At 46.6% G+C, this 23,893-nt stretch overlaps 1 protein-coding gene across 1 annotated transcript in view; it reads right to left on the reverse strand.

The window, feature by feature from the left end:
- The window catches only part of PANK4 (pantothenate kinase 4 (inactive)), a 751,790-nt gene that overhangs the window by 620,286 nt on the left and 107,611 nt on the right, over positions 1-23,893 (reverse strand). Inside the window, exon 2 of the mRNA XM_069610204.1 lies at positions 2,205-2,287. Coding sequence (XP_069466305.1) covers positions 2,205-2,287 — 83 coding nt within the window. The remainder of the gene's footprint in view (positions 1-2,204; positions 2,288-23,893) is intronic.

A 23,893-nucleotide genomic window follows, 5' to 3' on the forward strand; every position in this document is an offset into this window, starting at 1 on the left:
GAGGAGGTATGTGCTACCATGGCAGCCATTCTGGACTGCACAATTGCCCTGTCCCCAGTATTATGACTCTTTTATGACTTCCCTGATTTGGGTCGTGACTGTAAAAAAACTGTCTGGCCTCTGTATGTTGCTTGCTGTCCGCTGCATCTTACTATGCTGGCTCTGCCCTGGTCCATCCTCACACACGCAATGGCTTAGAGCGGTAACCTGGGCATCGGGCGGTAACGGGGGCATCGGACACGGAGGAGGCCTGATCTAATCAACAGCAGACGCACTCTAGGCCCAGGAAGGTCTGGCTGGTGTTTTGCTCTTATATGGCCTCCACAGTTACAGACTCGGATGTCGCATCCCTTGCTTCCTCTTCTCCTACCTCTACCACTGCCTGAACTCTTGGTTACCCAGTTCTCTCTTGTGTTGCTGTACCCCTCATGCTCATATCCGTAAAGCTATGTATAATGTTGTGACCTAACTGTACGATCTGCAATTGTCAATGCCTGCCCCGGTTGGGCTTCCGCCTGTTCTCTTCTGTGTTGTCAAGCTACATAAATAAAGGTTTTTAAAAAAAAGAAAATGAAAGAAAGTGTTGTATTGTACATTGTGCTGGGTGAACACCCCATAACCAGATGATTTTACTTGCTTTGGTGTGTGCCAAGGCGGAATTTCTGATCTTGTAAAATGGGGTCAAGAACCCAATGCCAAAGAGACTGGGAGAATTCCAAAGCTAGTCCTCAGCCAGCGGATGGGGGCAGCTAAAAGAGCTCCAATCCCAGTCCCTGCCCCTTGTGGCAGCATGCTTCTATGCAGACCACTATTCTCTCCAGTCTCACATCCAATGCCGGATACTTGCCAGGGTCTTTCTATTTTCAGAGCTCCAACACCAGAAACCAGAAGCCAAGAACCATTAAACAAAAGAGAAATCAGGATCAACGCCTGATCACTACAGTGTTCGGCCGCAGAGTGAGCGAGCCATTGACAACAAGGGCAGCAGAAATGCTGCAACAAATGTGCACCAGAGGCGGCAATGCCCTGCGACAAAGAGAAAGCTGCACAGAGAAGTTGCTTCCATTCGTGACAGAGCAGAGGACCTCAAGGAGCTATCGAGCAAAGTAGGCAAGCCTACGCAACCACCCAGAGACCCTCCCCTGCCCCCAATTAACCACTGTGGACCGAAAAGAAAGAAAGCCCCACCCTACCCAAAAGAGCTTACCTTGGAGAAAGGTCCCACAACACAAACATGAGCATTGGCCTTCCTGGGCTACCATCTCCAATACGCTGTGTGCAAAGTGGCCGGGGCTTAGACCGCTACACAAGTCTTTCCTGTTTACACACAGCCTGATTGGGGTGGGAGAAGAGGTGGGGCGACGGGGCCAGATTGACCAAGGAAAGATACAATCCTGGCCAAGAAAGGAAGAAATAGGCTGGAAATAGGAAGCACAAAGTGTGGGTTATTCGAATGAGGCCGGAGGGAGGAAGGAGCATTGAATTGTGGAGGTGATTTGTGAAACAGGCGAGAGTTATTGACTAAAGAGTGGAAGTGGTATTGCAGTGCAAGTGGGCGTGTTTGTGTTGAGAGTGCGTAGAATGGTCGGTGTAAAGAGAGATTGTGAAACAGATGTTTCTGCATGAAAGAAGGGTGTTTGAGTAGAGTAGAGAAGGGTGCAGTAGCATGGAAGGGGGGGGAGGAGTAGCAGCGAGGGGGAGCAGTCGCATTAAATGTTTGAGGCAAGATCTAGGAGGAGTGACATCAAAGGGACAAAAGCTTGCTGGGAGGAGTGGTTTGGAGACGAAGAGTAGAGAGGTGACAGTACATTTAAGTATGACCAATGGCATTTGGCTTTCCCCATTCGTCCTGCTAGCTCTAGTACCCCATAAAAAGGATGAGATTCTTAATAAAGTCATTATGCACAGTTGCCTTTTAGGTTAGAATCATGTTAATTTATAAAAATGAATGCGATTTTGTTTTGGATACCTTGGCTAGACACACTTGCTTACTCCATCAACCAACAGAATGAGAGCATGACGCAAACTCATTAGAACTCCAACAGTAATGTAGACCAGTTAAGGTCAATTGTAGGATACTGTGCCAGATAAGGCCACACTCAGTACGGCGTGCACATCTGTATCTTAAGAGGGAACTTTAACAAACCAAATGATCATCAAAATGTGCCAGGTTCCTCAAACGAGACACACACAAAGATTCTTACCTTTCCCGTTTGGTCAAAAGATCTCACTTTGGCTACTTTATGCTGCACCGTTGAATAGTAAGCTAACTTGGTTAATGAGCCACCTGTAGGGAAAACAGAAAATTTAAGATTCAGAAGGCTAATAAATAAACACTATGAAACTAAAGTAAGGAAAGTTAATAAAATACACACTCAGATTTGATTTTATCCCTCCACTACAAGGGCGTACCAATGCTAAAAGTAGCCCGCCTAGTGTATTCACAATCATGCTTTAGCTCGTGTCAAACAAGACGAAGACATCAATTTGAAAATCGGCCTGATCCTACCCAGATTTGTAGTCCAGCCTGAAAGGTTAAGCAAATCTCAAACTAAGAGCACCAACAGCTAATCCAGATACTAGTAATCTTTGTAGAGTGGCGGGAAGGCAGGGCAATCCAGGGCTCAGTGGGCTGCAGAGAGAGGTTATGTGGATATGGTTATGTGGTGTGCCAACTACAACCACTCCTCCTCCCAAAAGAAAGCTGGTGAACAAGCCATGGCAGTCCATCAATGCACGAAAGTGGGAACTATTTGAAAGATTGTTAAGGGTTTGCAAAGGTGAGGAGTGTCATAGAAATTAGATTTAGACATCAAGGGAGGCAGAGAGGCGGAAGGGGTTCAAGAGAGCGGGCAAAGGAGCGTGAAACGAAGCGCAAGTGTGATGGGGAGAGAGCTTGATGCAAAGGGGTGAGAGAGCAGAGGGAGGGGGGGAAAGAGGTTTAAGAATAGCTAATTGAATTTAAATAGCTTTAAACTACACATGAAACAGCGCCACCCAGTAGTCATCCCTGGAAGTTCACTTCCAGTGCAGAGCCACTGAGCAATGCATTGTTGGTAGATATAGTAGCTCCACAAAAAACTGTCTTATTGGGCAGCACTATTGTACACATGGCATTATCAACCCAAGAAAGACAGCTCAAAGAGATGCAATTTCTCACCATCATTGGAGCTCATAGTTGGACATCCTAGTGTTTGGAGCATTGGGGCATGTTTAGCAACCATCATCATAGTCACAAACCAACAACCTTGACAAGCTGCCTCTGGAATTGGAGCGATTGAAATGTATACAGAGGTCAGGGGATTACCCTTCAGCCATCCATTTGTGAAATCAACGGCTCAAAAGCATATGGTCCTTTATCAAATATGCAGGACAAAAAAAAAAAAAAAGGGGGCTCTGGGACACACTCCGAAATGAAATAAAATAGAGTATGGCCAATAAATGAATGTGGTTCACTACGATTACTCTTGACAAAATTGTTCAACTTACAACCTCCTCCCCTACAGAGCAAAGTAAAACATGTTTAAAAAAACAAAAACAAGAGGTGGATAATAGTGTATGTCTTCCACTGTAGGATGCCAGGTTGGGTTGGGATGTGGATGGTAATCGCCGATGGTTTAACCAACCACTCAAGATTTCCTGAATACACTGCATACACGTTCTGCCACTGCGATGAGAAAGCATTACAATAATTGTTTTTCTCGATCCTTAGTGTTCATATTTCCAGTTATTTCAGAGATTCGACGTCCGACTTCATGGAACTTTATGACGGGACTTTCTCCCCTGGGTTTCCCCTAACGTCTAATGCTTTGGCACCCTTTAAGGGCCCGTTTAAACACCTCCTTTGTATTCCTGGACCAGAACTTATACTTTTCCAGTCTTGAAACTGAGTCTATGCTAGAATATATTTAATGCTTCTCGGCCAATCCTAAGTTTCCAGAGGTGTGGTGTTCAGTAGGTGTTGTGCTCATGCCTTTCTCGTACAAGGTGATTATACTCTTGATCCGTCTTTGAAAGCGGTTGAAGACTCCCTAACACTTTTTGTATGTTTACTGAAGTGTTGTACAAGCACCAATGTCCTTTGCTGCAGATCTGACTATGACCCAATCACTTGCCCATGCATTTATTTATTGGGCATTTGTTAGGTGCTTATACAATAAATAAATTGCATTTCAAAGCGCCCGCAGGGCAACAGGGAGGGAACATGGGATAGAAAACTATTTATACACTGGAAGATGCAGACAAACCTACTAGGCCTTGTAAGCATTCAGAGCGTGCAAGTGCAGAGAGAGAGGAGGGGCAAGCGAGAGGCAGGCAAGTGCTGGGGTGCCCGTGCTCGTGAGTGAGCAGCAGGTGTAAGAGCACTGGTTGGCTGCATGGCAGGAGTTTTCTCCTCATACTTTTATGGATAAGGCTTTTGGTTTTTTTCCTGTCGAACAGAGGTGTACACACTGCTTTTGAATCTGATCGTAGCAGTCTGTGCCATTTGTGCTCACTTCAAGCAGAGACTCTTTTGCATCAGTTAACCAGGTCTACCAGTATGCACAGTATTGGATAGGCAGCTGATCTGTAATTTAATACGCCACATTAATCAAGGTTGGACATTTTATCCCTACAAATGAACTGTATGCCATTGTCAAGATATGTGGGATAGCCTTCTCTCCTGAAGACCATGGTTAGCTTTGCAATGTTGGAATTTGGCTGCATCTTCTGCGAGTCCAAGTCTGTATCCCTAGTCCATCAGTATGTAGTCATGTCGGTCATTGAAAACCATCTGCATAAGTCGCCCATAATTTGCCTCTTCGCTGCATGAAGGTCGTTGGTTATGCTAGCATTTTGTAACTTGCAAGAGGAACATTTTTAACACGATATTCCACTTATCAGTCTATGGCCAATTATCAATAATATATTTGTCTGTTTAGTAAAACTGACTCCCAAGTGCCTTTCATGAAGTAATTTGTTTTATCCACAAATATGGAGAGATGGAAAATAGCATTTGCAGGCCTTGCACATATTTTCAAATCCCACTAGATCTGCGGGGCAAGTTCCTTAGTTTACATACTCGCCCCATGGTGAAGAAGGATGACAACATATTTACCAGTACCTTCTGTAAAATGGTGCATATCACCGTAAACACACTTCATATTCGGTGCAATGATGCGACCCAAATGTCAGCCATCCACATTGCAACTTTTATTTGACATTTACTGAATTTGTTTGCAGTAAATGTCAAATAAAAGTTACAAACACACCCATACTCGCCAGCAAGCTTGAAGACCAGCCAAATGGTAATCGCTCTTTATAACATCTCCTTGCCAATGATAGTGGGCTTGTAGATTTTGCGAGTCCTGATTTGCAGAAGCAGTTATTCGAATGGACATTTCTCCGAAATCCTTTAGTACTATTACAGCATGCTTTCCACTCCCTTCTCAGAAGACCATCATTACTGGGTATTTTTTAAGGGGGTGGTCTGCCAAGCAATTCTTCCTGGGTAACGATATTTCTTGGTTTCTGGGGCATCTAAAACCATCATTTGGGGCATATAAAACCATCATTCATAGCTACACATTCCAGTTCACCCCAATTGTGGATTTACTCTTTGCAGGGATTTGGGGCATACAGTCTCTTTGTCACAGCCTCAGAAATCCCACATCTAACACTATCAACTGTAATTTTGCCATAAGAAAGGCAAATCTTAATATGACTGACTTGGTTTTTCCTCCAGGTATGAGAATATGTGTTTGGGGCTCAGGGTCGATGTGCAACTAAACCTTTCTCATCAGTATGTTCCAGAGGAAGAGCAGCTCTGATTCTATTACTGAAAAGCTTGTGTCATGCAGTATATCCCAACCATGTGTTTCGGGTATATGGATAACTTAGCAAACCGAGGCAAACAGGAAGACTTTAAGCATTCCTTGGGTCGGTGGTCAAGCAATAAAGATCAGCTCTTCAGGGCGTTGGAGGGCCCTGGGTAGACAAATACAAGGGAGCAGTATTAATTTGAATGAATGAACATCCACATTGGATGTATTATGAAAATATATATTCTCTCTCATAAAGAGGTGCTGCAGGTTACAGGTAGGAAATTCAGGGTCCATAACTAGGAGCGTTCGTAGGTCTTGCTCCTAATTCTTAGGTTCCACCAAACCCCCGAGTGTCAAACAGGATTTTAGGAAAGCAGGTTTTACAGCAAATACTTAGAGGGCTCCTTAGAACTTGTTTTGGATCAACCAGGATTCAGTTTCTCATTGGAAACCATGTAAGAGATTGACATGCTTCTCATTGGTTGAGTAGGATATTAGACCTGATGCTGCCTTGTCCCAACAGTATGTAAAAGGACCGAATGTTAAACATGGAACTTTGCTTCCTGATCACGTGGATGACTTTCTGAAGCATTTTAATAACTCAGTCAGGTAGCTTCACCAACTTCCGATCAATTGCTGTAAACTGATCATCATATGGCGAGAAGTTAAGCACTGCCGTTCCTGTGTTGCAGATGTCCATACGAGTGTTGAAGTTTAAGATTAAGATTTTCAAGCAAAAAGTGGTGTGGATATTCCCAAAATGGAGGGAATAAGAATTTCTGAAACCAGGGTATGGTGCAGCTCTGCAGTTTGGAGACAATGATGATGTCCAGCAGGCAGTTCAGATAGGAGATAAACCGCAGAGTGCAGACATTTGAGTTGTAACTAGTTGTTAATTCGGGTAGCAACCACAGGCCACTGGCTCTGTGGTTGGCCAGTGCTTCAGTCTTTGTCCATGAGGAGTCTGGGCAGCAAGGCATTCCTGGAATCAAGGGATCCTTAGGGCTCAAGACTTCGCCCTGCCCACCAAGTTAAGGCAAGGGAATACCAGTTCCTCAGTTTCCTTTGATCGGTAGGCCTCTAGGCTCTGCAGATAGCATGCACAACCTCAAGATTAGAAGTCTCCTCCGAGTGCCGGGGCCAGCAGAGCTTTTCTTATTTGGTTAGGTGACAAATGATGTGCATTAGGACTGGCAGGTAAGAGTGTAGACCCATCGGCTACATGGCAGAGATTGGGAATACAGCTAAGCATGCCACCCCGTCACAGAAACATGTAATGTGTAAACTCAAGTTCTACACATGTATATAGTACAACATTTGGCACTATATTGGAATGAAGTAGCGCGCGTATTGGTAAAAATGGATGTGGTGCTAAATGTACACTCTCCAGTGGCCCGTTTACTGGGAGGGTTTCCTAAGCCTAAGAACTTGAGGCACATGAGCAAACTTAAAGACCTATGGTATGCATTGGCCAAGCGTAGGATAGCAATGAACTGGTATGCATTGGCCAAGCGTAGGATAGCAATGAACTGGTAAAGTCAGATTGGCCCCCATGCCAGACAATGGTGGATGGATAGGATGGATATGCAAAAGTGGACACAGGCAGAAACGGCTGTATGGCAGGAAGCTGTACACCAAGAACAAGGGGAACATGGTACAGACATTGGCCCTCATTACGACCCTTGCGGAATAGGAAAAACGATGGCGGAAATGCAATACCGCCATCGAATAGCGCCCGTTGCGATCATGACCCGTCACCGTAAAGTACGATGCCATTAGCGACACCGCAGTGAACGCCAACGCTAACTGCACCAAGTACGCGCACGCGCGCCTTGCAAAACCGTAATTACCTCCATGTTGCAACGGTACGCGAATTCCGACCCTAGCGTACATGTACTTTACGCCATCAAGCATGGCGGAAAGTACCATTCCGCCATGGTGAGAAATACGGCATCGCGAACCAACCGTAAATGGCCCTACTGAGTGCCTGTACTCCACTCCCTGCCCACATTGCACAACTCCTCGTAGGCGCAATGCAGTCACACCATGCAACCAGTGAAATGCACAAGTCACCCAAGCATGCCAACGAACAAATGCATGCAGGGGCCCCAAGTGCCCTGTGAGTGGCCACCCACAATTGGCAACACACCATTGCCGTACCGATGCAGCACAGGCATCTGAAGGTGCAAGTACACCAAAATGAACTGAAGATACCATCATGACACAAAACAACAACTGTCCCCCATCGCCTGCCACCAGTGCAAATCAACATCCAAAGCAGCAACCTGAGGGAGACTGCACCAGCCCTGTACACATGCCAGTAGTCAAACCGACCATCAGCATAAGCAGGTACCACACAACTGTACCCAGGAGCCGGAACCCAATGCAGAACACCTCACAAAACATCGCGCCACAAAACGGAATATGCCACATTACTAGCAAAGAATAACGCCACACGGTTAACATCTGAATACAAATTTAATGCACATCGAAATCACCAAGGCCATACAGCCATTACAACAGGAACTCACAAATGATCAGCATCACTGTGGGCTGCATCCGCAAAAAATGACCAGCTACCCCAAGTGTGACGCCCTGTACCCTCATGGCACACAGGGGCAACATCAACCTCCAAAAAGGCAACATGGAAGCGCCTAGGACCGCAGGGCCGTCCCATGAGGTAGGCACTAGTCCAGCTGGAAGCTAGGTATGCTGCACCTAGCCACAAGTACTGCGTAAGGGCATGTGGGCCATTGGCGATCGTCCCATAAGATCGTAATGGTGCTCCACTGATGAACTCGAAGATGCAGGTGTCGACTGTAGAAGCCATCTGCAGGAGTGGCGTACAGATGGCAGCGGCAGAAGGGGAGGAGATACCTGTCACCCAAAAGAAAAAAGAAGATAGAATGGGCATCCGAACTTCTTATGTATCACTCACATCATTCAACACACCAAACCTACAACCACATGCATGTTAGCCCACTCATAAGGACCAATTGCACCCAAAAACCACTAGCGAATCATAACGACCCAAATCGATGTGAAAACTCCATTACAAACGAGTGTCTGTGTGCATGCGCCTGTCAGAACAGGATGCATCAGATGGGATCATCAACGTGCATAGACACAAGTGATTGAAGGCGCGTCGAGACAGGGTGGGTACAACAAGGGCAGACAGACGTTCGTCCCACCATGGCAGCCTTGCATCACATAGCGCAGGGGAAGGGGATACATTCCAAATAGCCATGTACATGGCAGACTCCCATTTAAATTAACTGTCCATGCATCCATTCATCAATCCCTCATCCCGTTATGAAGACGCCTGAATATTCATTCACATCACATTCGAAATTTCCATTGTGCGTAATGCAGCCTTCAAAATCCACTGTGCTCCTGGCCGGATTCCCTGTGTAGTGAAGTCACATGTATTTGGGAACGTCCTGCCTTATCGTCCACTACGCTATAGCGCATCCCATTCAAATCATATCATTCATTCATTGCATTCCCATCATGGGCCCTGTCCCAAGGACATTCAACAATAGAACGTTACTTTTCCAGTCAGACCTGTGGGCGTCTCCACGCCACTAGTCGAAAACCGAAAGCGCTGCCCTTCGAATTCCTATTTTGCAACATCACGTTCAAAAGGCAGCTGTGAAGGCTTGCATCCACAAATACATCTATGCAGTGCGGCTGTGTGTGAAAATGGTAACTGGCCACAATCACTGATGGGACTCCCCGCCGTCGGTTAACGTCGGTGCAGTGCTGCATGAGGGTCCACCGCTGATCGGGCACTACATTCCACCGACCCTTCACAAGTCTGCTCGCAAATGCAAATGTAGTATGTGCAACAATGTGACCATAGCAGATTTAGCGTATAAACCAATATTCCACTGCCATCGGGATTAAGAACATGAATGCAAAAGCAAGATGCCATGCGTCTAATTGCAGCGTCGTGTGCGGGACGTGCTCGCACGAAAGGCATTGCAGCTGACACAGGTGGAATGAATCACCACAGGTTAAGGCAATACAGCCTGTAAACACATGAATTGCACACCCAACCCCCTCCCACAACCACACCCACTCCAGAATGCTACCGGCAGGACTAGCGATTTTGGGCCTGGGGAACCTGATTGCACTGCAAGTACTCCAACTTGAAGAAGAAGACGAACGCCAACTACTACAACAAGCGGCCGCACAGAGGAGACGCAGGAGGAGGAGGAGGAGGAGGAGGGCAAGGCATGGCCAGCAAGCCCCACCAGCACAGCCACTACCACCACGCAGGCAGCCCCCAATCCCACGCCTCCGAGCTAATCCGTTCAACCTCACAGCTGAGCAGATCCACACCCTCTACCGTTTGGACCGGGACACCATAACCGCCATTGTCGACATGACACACGCTGACCTTGTCAGCATGATAGATAGCCCAACCGCCATCCCACCCCTACTGAAGGTGGTGTCTGTACTACACTTCCTGGCCACAGGCACCTACCAGCACACAGTCGGACAGTTGCATGGCATTTCACAGCCACTATTCTCACGGACACTATTCCAAGTACTTGATGCCCTCCTGAAGCACTCTGACGACTACATCACTTTACCACGCACGGAGCAAGAGCTTACAAACACAAAAGTGGGATTCCATGCACTTGGCGGCATACCGGGTTCCATTGGTGCCATCGACTGCACCCATGTGGAATTGGTTGTCCCACATGCCATGGAGGCCCAGTACCGCAACCGGAAGCAATATCATTCTATCAATGTACAAATGGTGTGTGACTCCAACAGGATCTTCACACATTGTTCTGCCCGATTTCCAGGATCAACACATGATTCTATGGTCTTGCGGAACTCTAGAATACCACGCTACATGGAGCGACACGCAGGGCGCCGATCCTGGCTACTTGGTGAGTCTCATTAAATGCATGTTCATGTGGGGTAGGTGATGCGTGAGTGACCTGGCAGGAAGGGGGGGGATGCGTACGTATTAATGACATTCCACAAACATCCTTTGTTGTCCACATGCAGGTGATGGCGGGTATCCACTGAAGAGATGGCTCCTTACACCAATCCGGAACCCACGGGACCAGCATGAGGAGGACTACAACCATGCCCACTCACGTACCCGTGTGGTCATAGAACAGGCATTCGGCCTACTGAAGGGTCGTTTCCGCTGCCTCAGCAGGTCTGGCGGGGCACTCCTGTACCGCCATGAGAAGGTGGCAAAGATGGTCATGGCATGTGTCATGCTACACAACATGTGCGTACGTAGGAATGTGCCCATGCCCCCCGACGCAGAACTGCTAGCACCTGAAGATGGTCAAGATGAGGATGGGGATGTGGCAGCACCTCAAGGGGTCCACGAGGCACAGGAGGCCCGTGAGATCCGTCAAAATCTCATAGATGTATGCTTCTAGCACTCACGCCTGGTGGCTGTTACCTGGACACGGGACTTGTGGCGCTGTGTGTGTCTGGAACATGCACAATGTGGACTGTACGCCAAGATAGGCCTCGTACACGGAGATCAATGTCCACGCTACTCATTTGATGGATGTGAAGATTTGTATTGCAGATGTGAAATGACATTACACACCCAATCGTCCCGCCACCCGATGAGCAACAACACACCCCCTCCACCCTCATACCCCCCCCCCCCCACACACCAGTGTCCAATGGCGCTCAATGTCAGAGGGAAGACGCTATTGCAAGCCCCCTTTCCGGGTATCAGGGGCACCCCTGCCTGTGGAGCGGCGGGTCCTCCCAGATCTACGTTGGGGGCTGCCCTGGACGGAACTTGCAACGGATGATGTCTCTGCCTGCTCACGTCCATGCATGTCCCTGAGGGTTTGTGAGAGCTCAGTGAGCACACGGCGCACAGCGGCAAGTTCACCACATACGTCTTTGGACGTCGCATGCAGTTCCCCCCTCAGGCTCTCGGTGCTTCTCTGCATTTCTGCCCTCAGGCTCTCGGTACTTCTCTCCATTTCTGCCCTAAGTGTCTCAGTAGAGGTTTCAATGGCTGCCTTGGTACCCCCACATTCAGCAGCATGCTCCTTGAGGAGCGTGGCCAGTTGCTGCTGTTGCTCTACCATCTGCTCGAGTGACTGTTGCCTCTGCTGGGCCATGCCCATTTGCGGTGGTGTCACAGAGGGGCTGGACGCCTCATGTTGCCTTGCAACAGGCCTTGTGGGGGTTGGCCAGTAGTCGTCTTGTGGGTGCCCCTGCGTGGTTTCCTCATGGTGTACGGGATGGAACAAACAGGGGGATTGTGACAGGTCATGGCTGTGTCCTGCTTCGACAGCACCGTTTTCTGTGTCGGAGCATGCTGGCATGTATGCAGTGTCACCTGGGGTGCTGCTGCCACCAGAAGCAGTGCCTTCTGTGGCATCCATTGGGGGTACCTGTGGTGCTGGTGTTGTGGACATGCTGGCTGCTGGGGCGCCTGTTGGAGTCCCCTCCAGTGTGCTGCCACTCGATTTGTGCAGCTGCCGTGTCTTGATCCGTGCAGCTGAGGTGGAGGGTCTTTGGCCGTTGGTCTTGGCCCTCTTTGCAGGTGTGCTGGTAGGGGTGTCCTGGAGCTCGTCGTTGGAATCGGACCCTGTGGTGGAGTAAAGGAGGGCGAGCGTTATTCATGGGTCTGTGGTATTGGAATGGCAATTGCATCACATGCATTGGGGTGGTAGCTGGGGGTGATTTGGGTCAGGGCCTTGGGGGTGGTCTCATTCCTGTGTGGATTGGGGATGCAGTTATTTTGCTGTCTGCAGTTAGGGTGTGCATGGTGCACATGTTGAGTGTGTTTGTTGGATTTTTAATTATTTATTTGTTTAATCTGGCTTTTAAGGGTCGCTGTCATGGCAATGTATGTGGTCGTTCTCCTGGACATGTGTTTCTGTTGCACTATGGGGACACGTGGTACTTCACATGGTTGGTAAATGCGGATTTGGCATAGTTTAATTTGGGCCACCTACCTGATTCTTCTGATGTCTGCACTCCTTTCTCCATCCCTCCGACTCCCTCTATGCTCTCCATTCCAATGGTGGAGGCACAGATTTCTTCCCAGGGGGTCAACTTGATGGGTGAATCCGATCCTCCCCCGGTAGCTGTGGCAATGTTCCGGTTGGCAGAGAGTATGCTCCGGACGCGTATCCGTAGGTCGTCCCATCGCTTTCTGCATTGCTGTGGGTTGCGAGGTGCGGTCCCCACCGCACTTACCCGCTGTGCCACTAGGGCCCATATAGCCTTTTTCGCTAGTGCCGTCCTGGTCATTTGCGTGGAGAAGACGACGGCAGCATTCTCCTGGAGGGTCTCAGTGAGCACGGTGAGTTCCTCGTGGGAGAAGTGGACCTGCCGCTTGCGGTCGCACGCTTTTTTTGCTACTTTGCCCATATTTATTATTTTAACTGGGGTGGCTAACGGGTTGGGATGTGTCTCAGGGTCGGATTTTTAATGGTTGTGTTGGGATTCTCTTTTATAGGTGTGCGGCGTGCAGTTTCCCGTTCCGGCCCCATGTTTTTACTTCCGTTTCCGTATATTTACGGTGGCCGTATTTTGCGCTGACCGCTCATTACGGTGTCCGCTTGGATGGGTGGCGGAATTGCACCTAGGGCGAAGTACGACGGCGGTAAGGGGCGTTTTGGGGTCATTTCCGCCATCGCGGACTTTGCACTTCCGCCATGGCGTGATGCTCGTGCCCGATGGGTCGGAATTGGCCGCACTTTCCTCCGTCGTGCCGTGGCGGAAACGCTATTTACACTATGGCGGTCATGTCAGTCACTTTCCGCCAGGGTCGTAATGAGGGCCATTGACTCATGGAAATCAACGCTACACACTGTTCGAAATTGAATAAATCAGTGACAATGGGTCTCATAGCGGTAAAGTACAAGGTCTCTTGTACTAGGTAGGCTGTGCTAAAAAGTGTCTCTGCAAAGCAACATTCATAGTAGTATGTGCATCATGGAAGTGACAGCCGTGGGGAGGAGGGTGGGCTGGCGAGAACAGGAGCCTGAACAAGATGGTTATATCGGTTTGATGTGCAATTAATGTTATGGCTTTTTCTGTCCTTTGTTGTTGTTGTGAAAGTTAATAAAAAGAAAAATACATTTTTTTTTAAAAAGTATATAGTACAACATTTTTCACTTTCCAGGGGTGAATTCTCACTCGCCAACAGCTATTGGTGGCAGGTTTTGTGGCCCTATGTGTGGGCTGATCTTGGGGCGGTGCTCCTGTACCACTTCCAGAAGCGTCTTTTTGGTCTGCTCTCCTGCGGTGGATAAATTGTACAGAAGCTACTCTTGTAGGCATTGTTTAAAAACAGTTTGTCTGTCCTTCATATTCCATATGGTCATATACATATGGTCGCTCATATAAAGTCTCCCAACGTCTCCCTCCAAGGTCAGATTGTGGTGTTCCATTTGACCCAATATACCAGTCAGACATACAGATAGAAGACTACCTGTATTATTCTATTTCGGAGGTGTGCAGCAAGGAATCGGAAAATTGGACTGCAGAGGATAATATACCAAGAGGGTTCTTGCGACTGACAACAATAAAAGCTTCAATGTTTTTTAAAATTCTGGATACAATTTGATTGTAGGCCTTTTAAAATTGTAGGCATTTTAAAAATCTAAATGAAAGGCCTGGCAAAATAAATACCAACTCTCATTTGTAGTAGATGTGAGGAACAATGTCACTGGGTCTCAGATGCCGACCTGGCTATGAGGGATACCATTCTGACTTTGTGCTATATTGACATATGATTTATTTTTAGTTTAAATTTTGTGCACAAAGTCTTTCAATATCTTTGAAGAATAAGACGTTGTTTCTCCATGTCCAAAAACATAGGACAATGAGCAGTTCTACACTGTATGGGTCCAATCCAATTTAAAGGAGTAGTGATCTGGCCATCCACACATGTCTTAGGGAGCATTCTTGCTGAGCCACATACTGGTTGCCATCACAAAATGACCTATAAAAACATTTTACATCTATAACATCCTGACAGTTGCATTATACTGAAAAATATACCCCAGGACTCTTGGCAGTGCTGTTTCTTTGCAGCTTTGGTTCTCATTGTGGCATAACGGGCATTCAATATGATGGCATAATATAACCCCAAATCTTCCAAAATAAACAGTGATGCAGTTGGGTTTCACTAGACAACGTAGCTTTTTTATTTGCTACATGACTGGTAACACAAAGGAAAGGCGACCAGGTTTGTTTTTCTGCTACGCATTGTGCTACATATGCTGTTTTTCTTCTACGTATTTGTTTGCCCCTGCAGAGTTTGAAAGAATTGCATCTTTTACTAAATGACTTGCACTTTTGGTCAAAAGATGAGCCGTGCTTATAGTTAACCAAGTTGGAGCAGAATCCAAGCCACAGGTTCAGTCTTTGCCACAGTTCTATTCCTAATGTTTCTAAACTTCCTTTTCTCCGTGGACTGGTACCAGCCAACCCTCCTCCGGAAGACAAAGAATGAAGAAGAAAAAAAAAAAAAAAAAACGCTCGGGTACTATGCCCCTGCCTACGGGAAACAACATCCCCAGGTGGCATTCCATGCAATGCCAATGCTCTTGAAGTTATGACAGGAGCTCAGGATCTTACTCTTCAGTCATTACCTAGATGCGACCTAGGCTCCTTGTTTTACCGCATCACATCCCATGCCACATATTACCCCTCTTCTTACCTCAACTGAATGTACAGTGCTCTGTCCTCTCATAGCTAGGTTCACGTCCTAGAAAATACAAAACACACATCCTCTTCCAGTGGATCTTTGTCTCATTCAGTTTTCCTTCACTTTCCCCTCCCCCTAGGTCTTGTCATGAGGCGAGCTAAAAACTTTAAGCGAAACAGAAGGGGTGGTCACAGATGCCACACATAAGCAAATGATTGGGACTACAGTTTTGCAGGATCCTGTCCCACCTTGTGCATCAATGTATTTATCTTTATGAAAGGGTTATCTAGCCTACTAAACACCCTGGCACCTAAATAACTTCTAGGAAGCAGACATGTGGCTCATTGCTTTAATTTAGATATGAAGGCTACTAGAAGGGTAGAACATAGCTGGGCAAAACACGATTGTCTCGAAGATAAAATACTCTATTGCAGGCTTTTTATTTTCTCTTTTCTTTTTTTAAAGCATGCTTTTAAAAAGCCATGATCTGCACAGTCAGACAAAAGCCGGACTATTATTTATACTGGTAATCAACCGCACAAAAAACTCTTGGTTTCCCCACTATGTCAACCTCTCTTATGTGAAGCCCTAAATCACGTAAAAAACGAAATCCTAAGCAAATTAAAATCAAGTTTGGCTGCAAGTGATAGGTGACATCACCGCTTTAAACGGACCGCTCTCCTTTCCTCAGTCCCTTGCATTTCTCTTAGGAAGGTAGTCCTGAACATTATCTGAAAGTAGTCAGAAAGCTGATAAGCACCACTTTTATTTTTGCATTTATTAAGCGCTCTAAACCCTTTGGCATCAAGGCGCTGGTTACATCGCAACATTAGGTAGGACAGCATACAATTTCAGTTCGTAGACAAGGTAAATAGCTCAGACGGGGGTGAGGTTGGAGAAATAAGTGTCTTAAGATGTTTCCGGTAGGTCCAGTAAGATTGTTTTGATCTCAGTGTCAGTTCTTGGAGGCGATGACCAGGAAGCTCAGACCCCCCCAGATCTCTTTATCCTGAATGTGGGGGTGATAAGTCAGTCAGTGAGAATAGGAGAAGCGGTAAGGTCTGGATGATTGTGCTTTTTTTCGGTTTTTGAGAAAGGTACCTACGGCAGTGTTTTACAGGCTTTTGAGCGCGATGAGCAGAGTTTTGAAAATGATGTGCTTGCGAATCAGTAGCCTGTGCGCACTTCTGACGGAAGAAATGTGCTTGCGCCTTGGGATGTTTATTGTGGTCTTGAGTACATGGTTTCGGATGGCCTGGAGTTTATTAATGTGAGGGAGATCCTACAAACAGAGCATTACAAGCCTATCAGATCAAGCTTTGTTTCTCCTCTGGCTCGGTACTTCAGACAGCAAACTTGCTTATTAAAACATTCACTGAATGCCTTTACCCGCACCAGCAACCGCCAACAATGCACTAAAATCCTGGTGTTGGCAAGTCATCTGTAGATATCAGCCTCAAGTAGTTTGTGGATGACACCTTAGATTATGTGCATAGGGGCAATGCACAATTACTGATAATGCACTAACTTATCAACAGTGTTTGAAACTGTGGAACACAATTCTTCTCCATGCCTTATCAGTTCATCCTTCTTCAAAACGCAACTGGTTTCTCTCCCTTCTTAAAAGGCAGGTCTCGAAGAACATAAAAGGGCCCATTCTGATCTACCACCTTTATGGGTTCCCGAGAGGTGATAAAGAGTGCCAGAGTTCATCAGTTAACACACATCTGGTATACCTATTTAAAACCTGTAGGTCTTTGTCTGTGCTCATACAATCTTACGGAGATTATATCCAGAATTACATTGAGGTGTCCAAGAATGAGCTCGACCTGTAAGAATGCCTCAACATATTGAACTGGACAAGTGACTACAAACTTCAGTTAATCAGAGCCAAAACTGATTGGATAGATATTCATACCTATAACAGAATACACATGCAGGGCATCTCAATCCCCACCCCCGTTTGGGCACCTCCTCCTCTTCCCGAATAGCAAGAAAAATATATTGGTTTTACTTAATGTCTATCAAACAAAAAAAAAGGGGATCCCTCGTCATCACCAAGCCTCAGTAGTTGGAGCAGCAGTCAAACCTTTGTGAATGCACTATAATTGGGCCCCTTTCATAACCCTTACCAAACTTATTTTTCCACTAGCAATTGGAGGGCCAGCGACTAGAGCCCCACTTGGAATTGGTGCTCTGTGTAAGTCTCCCCAATCAAACAGCTCGCAGGCAGGCAGTGTACTCCAAGTGGCATTGGATGAAGGCTGTTCTGGGTCAGCACATCAGAAGGGCACACAGTGTCTTTGAGAGTGAAAAGCAAGTTTGTAGAGGACACTGCAGTTTGTGATGTGGCTAGAAATCTTGCTAGTCCTCTTAGGCTATCTCACATCCAGATAGTGCGCCCAAGAAATTACTGTGTTGCTTCTGCCTCGCTCACATTGCCCATATTAGCCTATCCTGCATCTACTTATTACGCCCTATAGATTATTGCACTGCCTCCCCATAACTACAAGTGCCGCCTGAGCTAGTACTGTAATTCACCTTCTTTCGTCTCTAAGCGCCCCCTTCCTCATCTTGACCTCCACCCTATCCCAACCTCTTAACCATCCCCACGCCTCGGCGTCCAGATTCTAGGCACAGGTTGTACATCCAGGGCCTCTACCACCACCAGCTCATCAGTCCCTAGCTTCCCAACACCAGATGGAGACACTGGCTCGCAAGAATACCCCTCTCGCACCAGTGCCGATTCCTAGAATTCCCCACTCCCTCCCTCCCCTCCTCACACACCCTCCACAGCACCTGCCCCGCACTCTAGCACCCACCTTGTCGAGCCCACCCACTATTGCCCTCCCGAGCACAACCCTGGAAACCCACCGGCGCACTCCACTGCAGCCTAACGCCACTCGCCCACTCTCCTACCACCACCCCGCATCCAACTCTAAAAACTTGGTGGATGAGAAAGAGTAGGTTAGTGTACTTTTCGAAGGGTTGACAAGAGTGATGACATCACTGGGAGCGTAGCTGGGTGCAGTAATAATATTGGGAGCGATAGGCACAGAAGCATTGCCAGTGGGGGGAACTAGTGGCAGACATGGTTACTGCTGCCTCGCACATGAGTCCAGTATTAGTGGCAAAGGCGGTGGCCGAGGGGCACAAAGGGTAGCATGAATAGGTGCAGCCGTTTTGCAAATGATAGTAGACAAAGGAACAGATGCAGTACAAAAGTGTGCAGCTTTGGTGGCATTAGGAGCGACTCTAGTACAGGTGGGAACAAGGTTAAGAGCAATCGGTACAACAGCTTTGAAATTGCTAGTGGACCAAGGAACAGATGCATTACAAAAGGGTGCAGCATTGGTAGCACTGAAGGTAGCTAGAACACACAAGGGCGTCAAGGAAGCAGGGCTAGGTGCCCTTGCCCTTACCTATTGTGTAATTACACCAACTCTTTAGAAGCTCCCCCCCCACCCCCCCGATTTCCTATTTTTTTGTAAGTGCATTTCCCAAATGCAATTGTGTAACTACTGGATTCTTTTATACAGGTAATGGGCATATTGGCAGTCTGTGTGTGTGTTGTCTGCACGTCACGGGCATGTTGGTCATGGTTCAACCTTGTATGCACGTGCATCATACACAAACGTGCATATTTCTACTAGCTAACACAATTAGGTGTGGCTACGTATGTGTATGTTGTGTTTTAACCCATTTATTCTACTGTATGGTGTACTGCAACATTTCATCCATCGTATACATTCAGGGTCTATAATCGGCCGGCACATATTGGGGTCACGCCAAATCTACTGCTTAAGCCAGATTATATTTATACATTCTTTTCTCAAAAAGTAGAAATCTCCAGTTTGGCTGATCCAACTTTCAAAACGTGTGCAGCATGCGCCATTTCTAGCTTAGTGCTATGTGTGCCAAAAATTGACAGGATAAATTTGGGAGATGCATCTAAAAGTGTACTTTTTATGGGTTGATGCAAACAATGCAAACATTCGACATTTATCACAACACAAACACAGGATTAAACACGAAAGAGTTGAGGTTATTTCATGTAAAAGGTTCAAGTCTTTACACATTGTAAAAAAAAACATTATTAAGGTTTAAAGGATTGTTAAAACGAGTACACAAAACCCAACCAGGATATTTTAGTAGGTTTCCTTGCCCTTTCCTATATCACAGCAATCGTTATATGTTATGCATAAAACCGAGCACGTGTTGCTGAAACCTCGACTTCCCGATTTATTTAGGATTGTTGTGTAAGTATGACGAATCAACTTCCGGGGTACCAGTGGTCCAGGGGTGAATATCGGTTTCTAAATCATCAATCAGTCCCAAACCTCTAATACACCAGAGGAGATCCGAACGGATTGGAATAACAACCTCCTTGTCTAATACTGATAACGTTGACAGAACAGCAGGCTCATGTCCAAAAGCTCGTGGATCGTTGGGTAGTTGCAACACAGTGAAAATACATGTATTGCCAAACGATAAAAGGAACTATCCAGTCAAGGTTGTATCATAAATAGCGACTTTATTTATAATCACAACAGACATTCTAACAACACTACAAAATACAACCCACAATGCAAGGGAATGCAGAGGACAGACTGTTTCAAAATAGGAAAAGGGATGCACTCTGGAAACTGACAGGAAGTTAGTCGTTATGGTTAATAACCACAACAGTCTAAGTTTCATGGCTTCAGCACAAAGGAACAATGGCTATTAATATGTCTCTAGGGGCCTTGTGGAAAGGACCAGGTGTGCAGAACCACAATGTACCTTGTGCTGTAGATGTTCTTGGTGCACGACAGGATCGAGTTGGCTTCAGGGCTCTTTGCAGGCTTCTGTGATAGAGTTTGAGACGGGAGTCGGCTGCGGATATCAGGTGGCAAGACGGTTCGGTGAGCAAAGCTGGACGAATGATTGCAGGCTAGCCTACACAGCAGGTCAGGGATCAATGGCTCAGTGCTGATAGTCGTTCTGAATCACTGGGCGAGACGTCTCAGATATTTTTAAGCGATGGCAGCTTGTCAACTGTCAGCGTTGCTGATGGTTGCGATTGAGATACTCGGCTGGCTCGAAAATGTCCTTTAAGGTGGACATTGGCAGATGCTTGTTGAGGCACTTCTCCCAGCTTCTTCAATGGGCTCATGTCGTCCTTTAAGGTGGACGGCCAACAGCTGTGGAGTGTGCTGCAGGCAGCTGCCTTGTCCTTGGTTGTAGGTTCAGAGACCTTCTGGCACTTCCTATCCAGGAAGATTGCTGCAAGCATGGCATGCTGTGTGCTGGCTGGGTACCGGCTATGGAGCGGTGGAGGGTCCTCTGAGTTTTACATCTCCCTCTGTTCCCTGGGAGATGTTTAGGGGAGGGCTCTTTCCTCACTCTTTGGATATCCTGGCATTCCTTCACTGGTGGAAGATGTATGGCAGACTGTACCTTCCAAAGTGAAGTTCTTCTTTGTTACTTCTGGTGAAGTCTTCAGATCTACCAAAAGATGGCCTCGGCCCTCTTTTGAAGCCGAATGGGACACAGGGATTGGTGCAGACTAAACCTACCTTAATTAACCAATCCTGGGGTCCCTACCAACAGTCTCCTGTATGCATGAGGTCATAACCAGAGTGCTTTGCAGCAGCAAAGGTAAAGGGGTAAAAACAAGAACAAGGTGTGACCCAGAACTAAACTGGAAGAACCCATCTCTCAACAGAAAGAGCTCTGGGCTCACTCCCATGTGTTACTAAATTCCACCCATCTTCCCGTCTCTGGCGGTCCTCCTGGTGTGGTCCCTGTTAAAGAGACAGGTCTCCCTTGCAGCTGCGGCGAGACCCGTCTCTCTGGGCTCCTGCAAACCACATTCTCGCACCTTATGAATGAGGTCGCCTAGCAGCTAGCGGGGTGGCCTAATGTCAACAACAAACCAAGACAGGACAGTTCACGTGTCATTGATACGGAGGGCAGAAGCCTGCTTCAGGTTTACACAGTTACATATGAAAGGTTGTTGGGTTTCCAGTCTCCTTTGTTAACCTCTGCAGCCAGGCCCATGTGGGTATGTTAATCGGTGCCACCAGCTGGCGGGCCTAACAAAATAGCAGGGTGGTTCCATGGAGCCTTTGTCAGTTAATCAGGCTGACCATGGCAGGCAGGAGGTTGGTCCTCCCCCTTCCTGGTGATGGCATAGTGTACTCCTAGCTGTCACATCTCGATTAAATATGACGGGGGCGGAGTGCGCCTGCAGGCTGTGTCCACAGTCTATGCTTTTGTCGTGGTGTGAGCATAGGAAAATGTGTGTGGATTAGCCCCACACATTTTCCTGAGGTTGGTCTACCATCCTTCCATTTAAACATTTTAAAAGCCAAGGAAAGTGCACGCCTACCATGCGAATGTTCCAATTTCTCACAGGAAGCGTCTAGAGTATTTTGTTTGTTTAGTGTTGTTGTAGGTGGGATTGTTTGGTCTGGCTGACTGTTAGATAGTTTTGGGGTGACATGTGTGAATCTACTTCTTGTAATGTTGCAATATGTTGTATTGAACAGTTATTTTTAAGAATGCATATATTTGACTAGTTGTGTTTATTTAGTATGTATGTGCATAGCACATTCGTATAATCAGTGCGGTTGCATATAGCTTTTAGTAGGTCGGTGTACAGTTAATGCAGGTTTTGAGACCCATACCATTACACATTGCTTGGGTATTGTATTGTTCAAAGACGTGCGTTAACGTTCCAACACTGCTGGTTTGGTTTTATGCATATTGCACCATGATTGCTTAACCAGAAGGTTGTGAATTGCAGATCAACGTTATATGTAGTAATCTTTAATGTATTTATATAGCGCACCAGGCCCTAAGGTATCTGGGTGCTTTCAGCTTAAGAATGTGGTTACAAAAGTTACAAAGTGCATTCAAGTCCAAGTACACACATTAGTGCAGCCTGACCACATGTTGCGAGGTAGCTGCATCAAGACATGCAGTTACAAATGAATAGTCCAGGTGTGTGAAATGGGAAAGCCTGACCTCATGTTGCAAGGCGGCTGCATCAGTTCATGTGGAGATTAAAAAGCCATGTTTGAGACGGTATGAGGGATAGAAAGTGCCATAGGTGAGGTAGAAAAGTGGGGAATGAGGGCGGATCAAGTAAAAAAATAGTGGGGTAGAGTGGCACAATGCACTCGCTAGGCCAACCAAGTATGTGAGAATAAGCAAACAGTACAGCCAGAGGGGAACAGCATAAGTTTCAATTGGCAACAGCAGTTTACACCAGGCTACATTCAGAATGATAACAACGATTGACAGATTGCTGTATTACAGCAACAGCTAAAAACAGGCTAAAATCCAAATGGCTGTAGTCACTGAGAATGGCTAACATTGTAATAGAAAACAATCTGAGGTCACGTTCACGCTTTAAAAATAAATCTTTTTTTAGGAGCCATTTTTTGGACTATTTCATTGTGCATGGATGATTAGGTGTGCGGTGCACAATGTACTGTGAATATCTGTGGTTGTTCGAGAACCGATGTGAAGAAAAAAAGCACTGAGTAACAGAAAGAGAAACGGTTGGACTGTGTGATGATTTCACCTAGTTTTGGGTCATGTTTAACCAACGATAAACCTCGTTGTGTTGGTGCTTTTGGCTAAATCAGTGAATCGGTGGGTAGGAGAAACTGTTGAGAAAGTATGTGAACGTAAGAGTTATTAAATATGACCATCAGTAGTTATAGTACTAATATACACTTGAGCGGGAATAGAATTGCCAGGTAAAGCAATTTTGCTAGAAATGAACACAGGTCACTAGGTGTGTCAAAAACAGAAGGCATGGTTCATGTGTGAAGTTCATATGTGTTCTTACCAATCATATTTCCGTAAAGTACTTGCGTACAATTATTAGTATCTTTACATTGTTTAGTAATAGAATTATCAGTTGATTGTTTTTAAAGTGGGCATTTGTAGCATTACGAAAGTGGATGAAAACGAATTAAATTAACAAGGGGGGTCCTGGGAGTCCCTCTGCCAGACATTAGTCCTGGTTACGAGAGACTTACCCAGAGTGTTTAGCTCACCATCTTTCACAGAGAAGAAATATCCCAAACGTATCAGTCTTTGTCCTGCCCTGGGGCAGTCCAACACCGAAAAGCTAGGCAATTCTCCTCTGAACAAGAATACCAACAGCAACCCCAGACATGTGTTTCGGTCTGGTTGGACCTCATCAGTAGGGTGGCGCTGTGCCTCTCCAAGAATAGTGAGCAAGGGGTCCACATCTGGATTCCCCTTCGAGCCTCCTCATTGGCTGAGGGGCTGCCACGCAACCCCGCCGGGTAAGATGCCTGTGGTATCTCTGCCGGGAAATGCCTCGGCGAGGGCCATTCAGAATGGTTGTTTCATTCTGATTTCGACCTCGCCGGGTAATAAACTACGATAGTGGTCA

Source organism: Ambystoma mexicanum, chromosome 8, assembly GCF_040938575.1.
Source record: "Ambystoma mexicanum isolate Mex_15411 chromosome 8, UKY_AmexF1_1, whole genome shotgun sequence".
NCBI lineage: Eukaryota > Metazoa > Chordata > Amphibia > Caudata > Ambystomatidae > Ambystoma > Ambystoma mexicanum.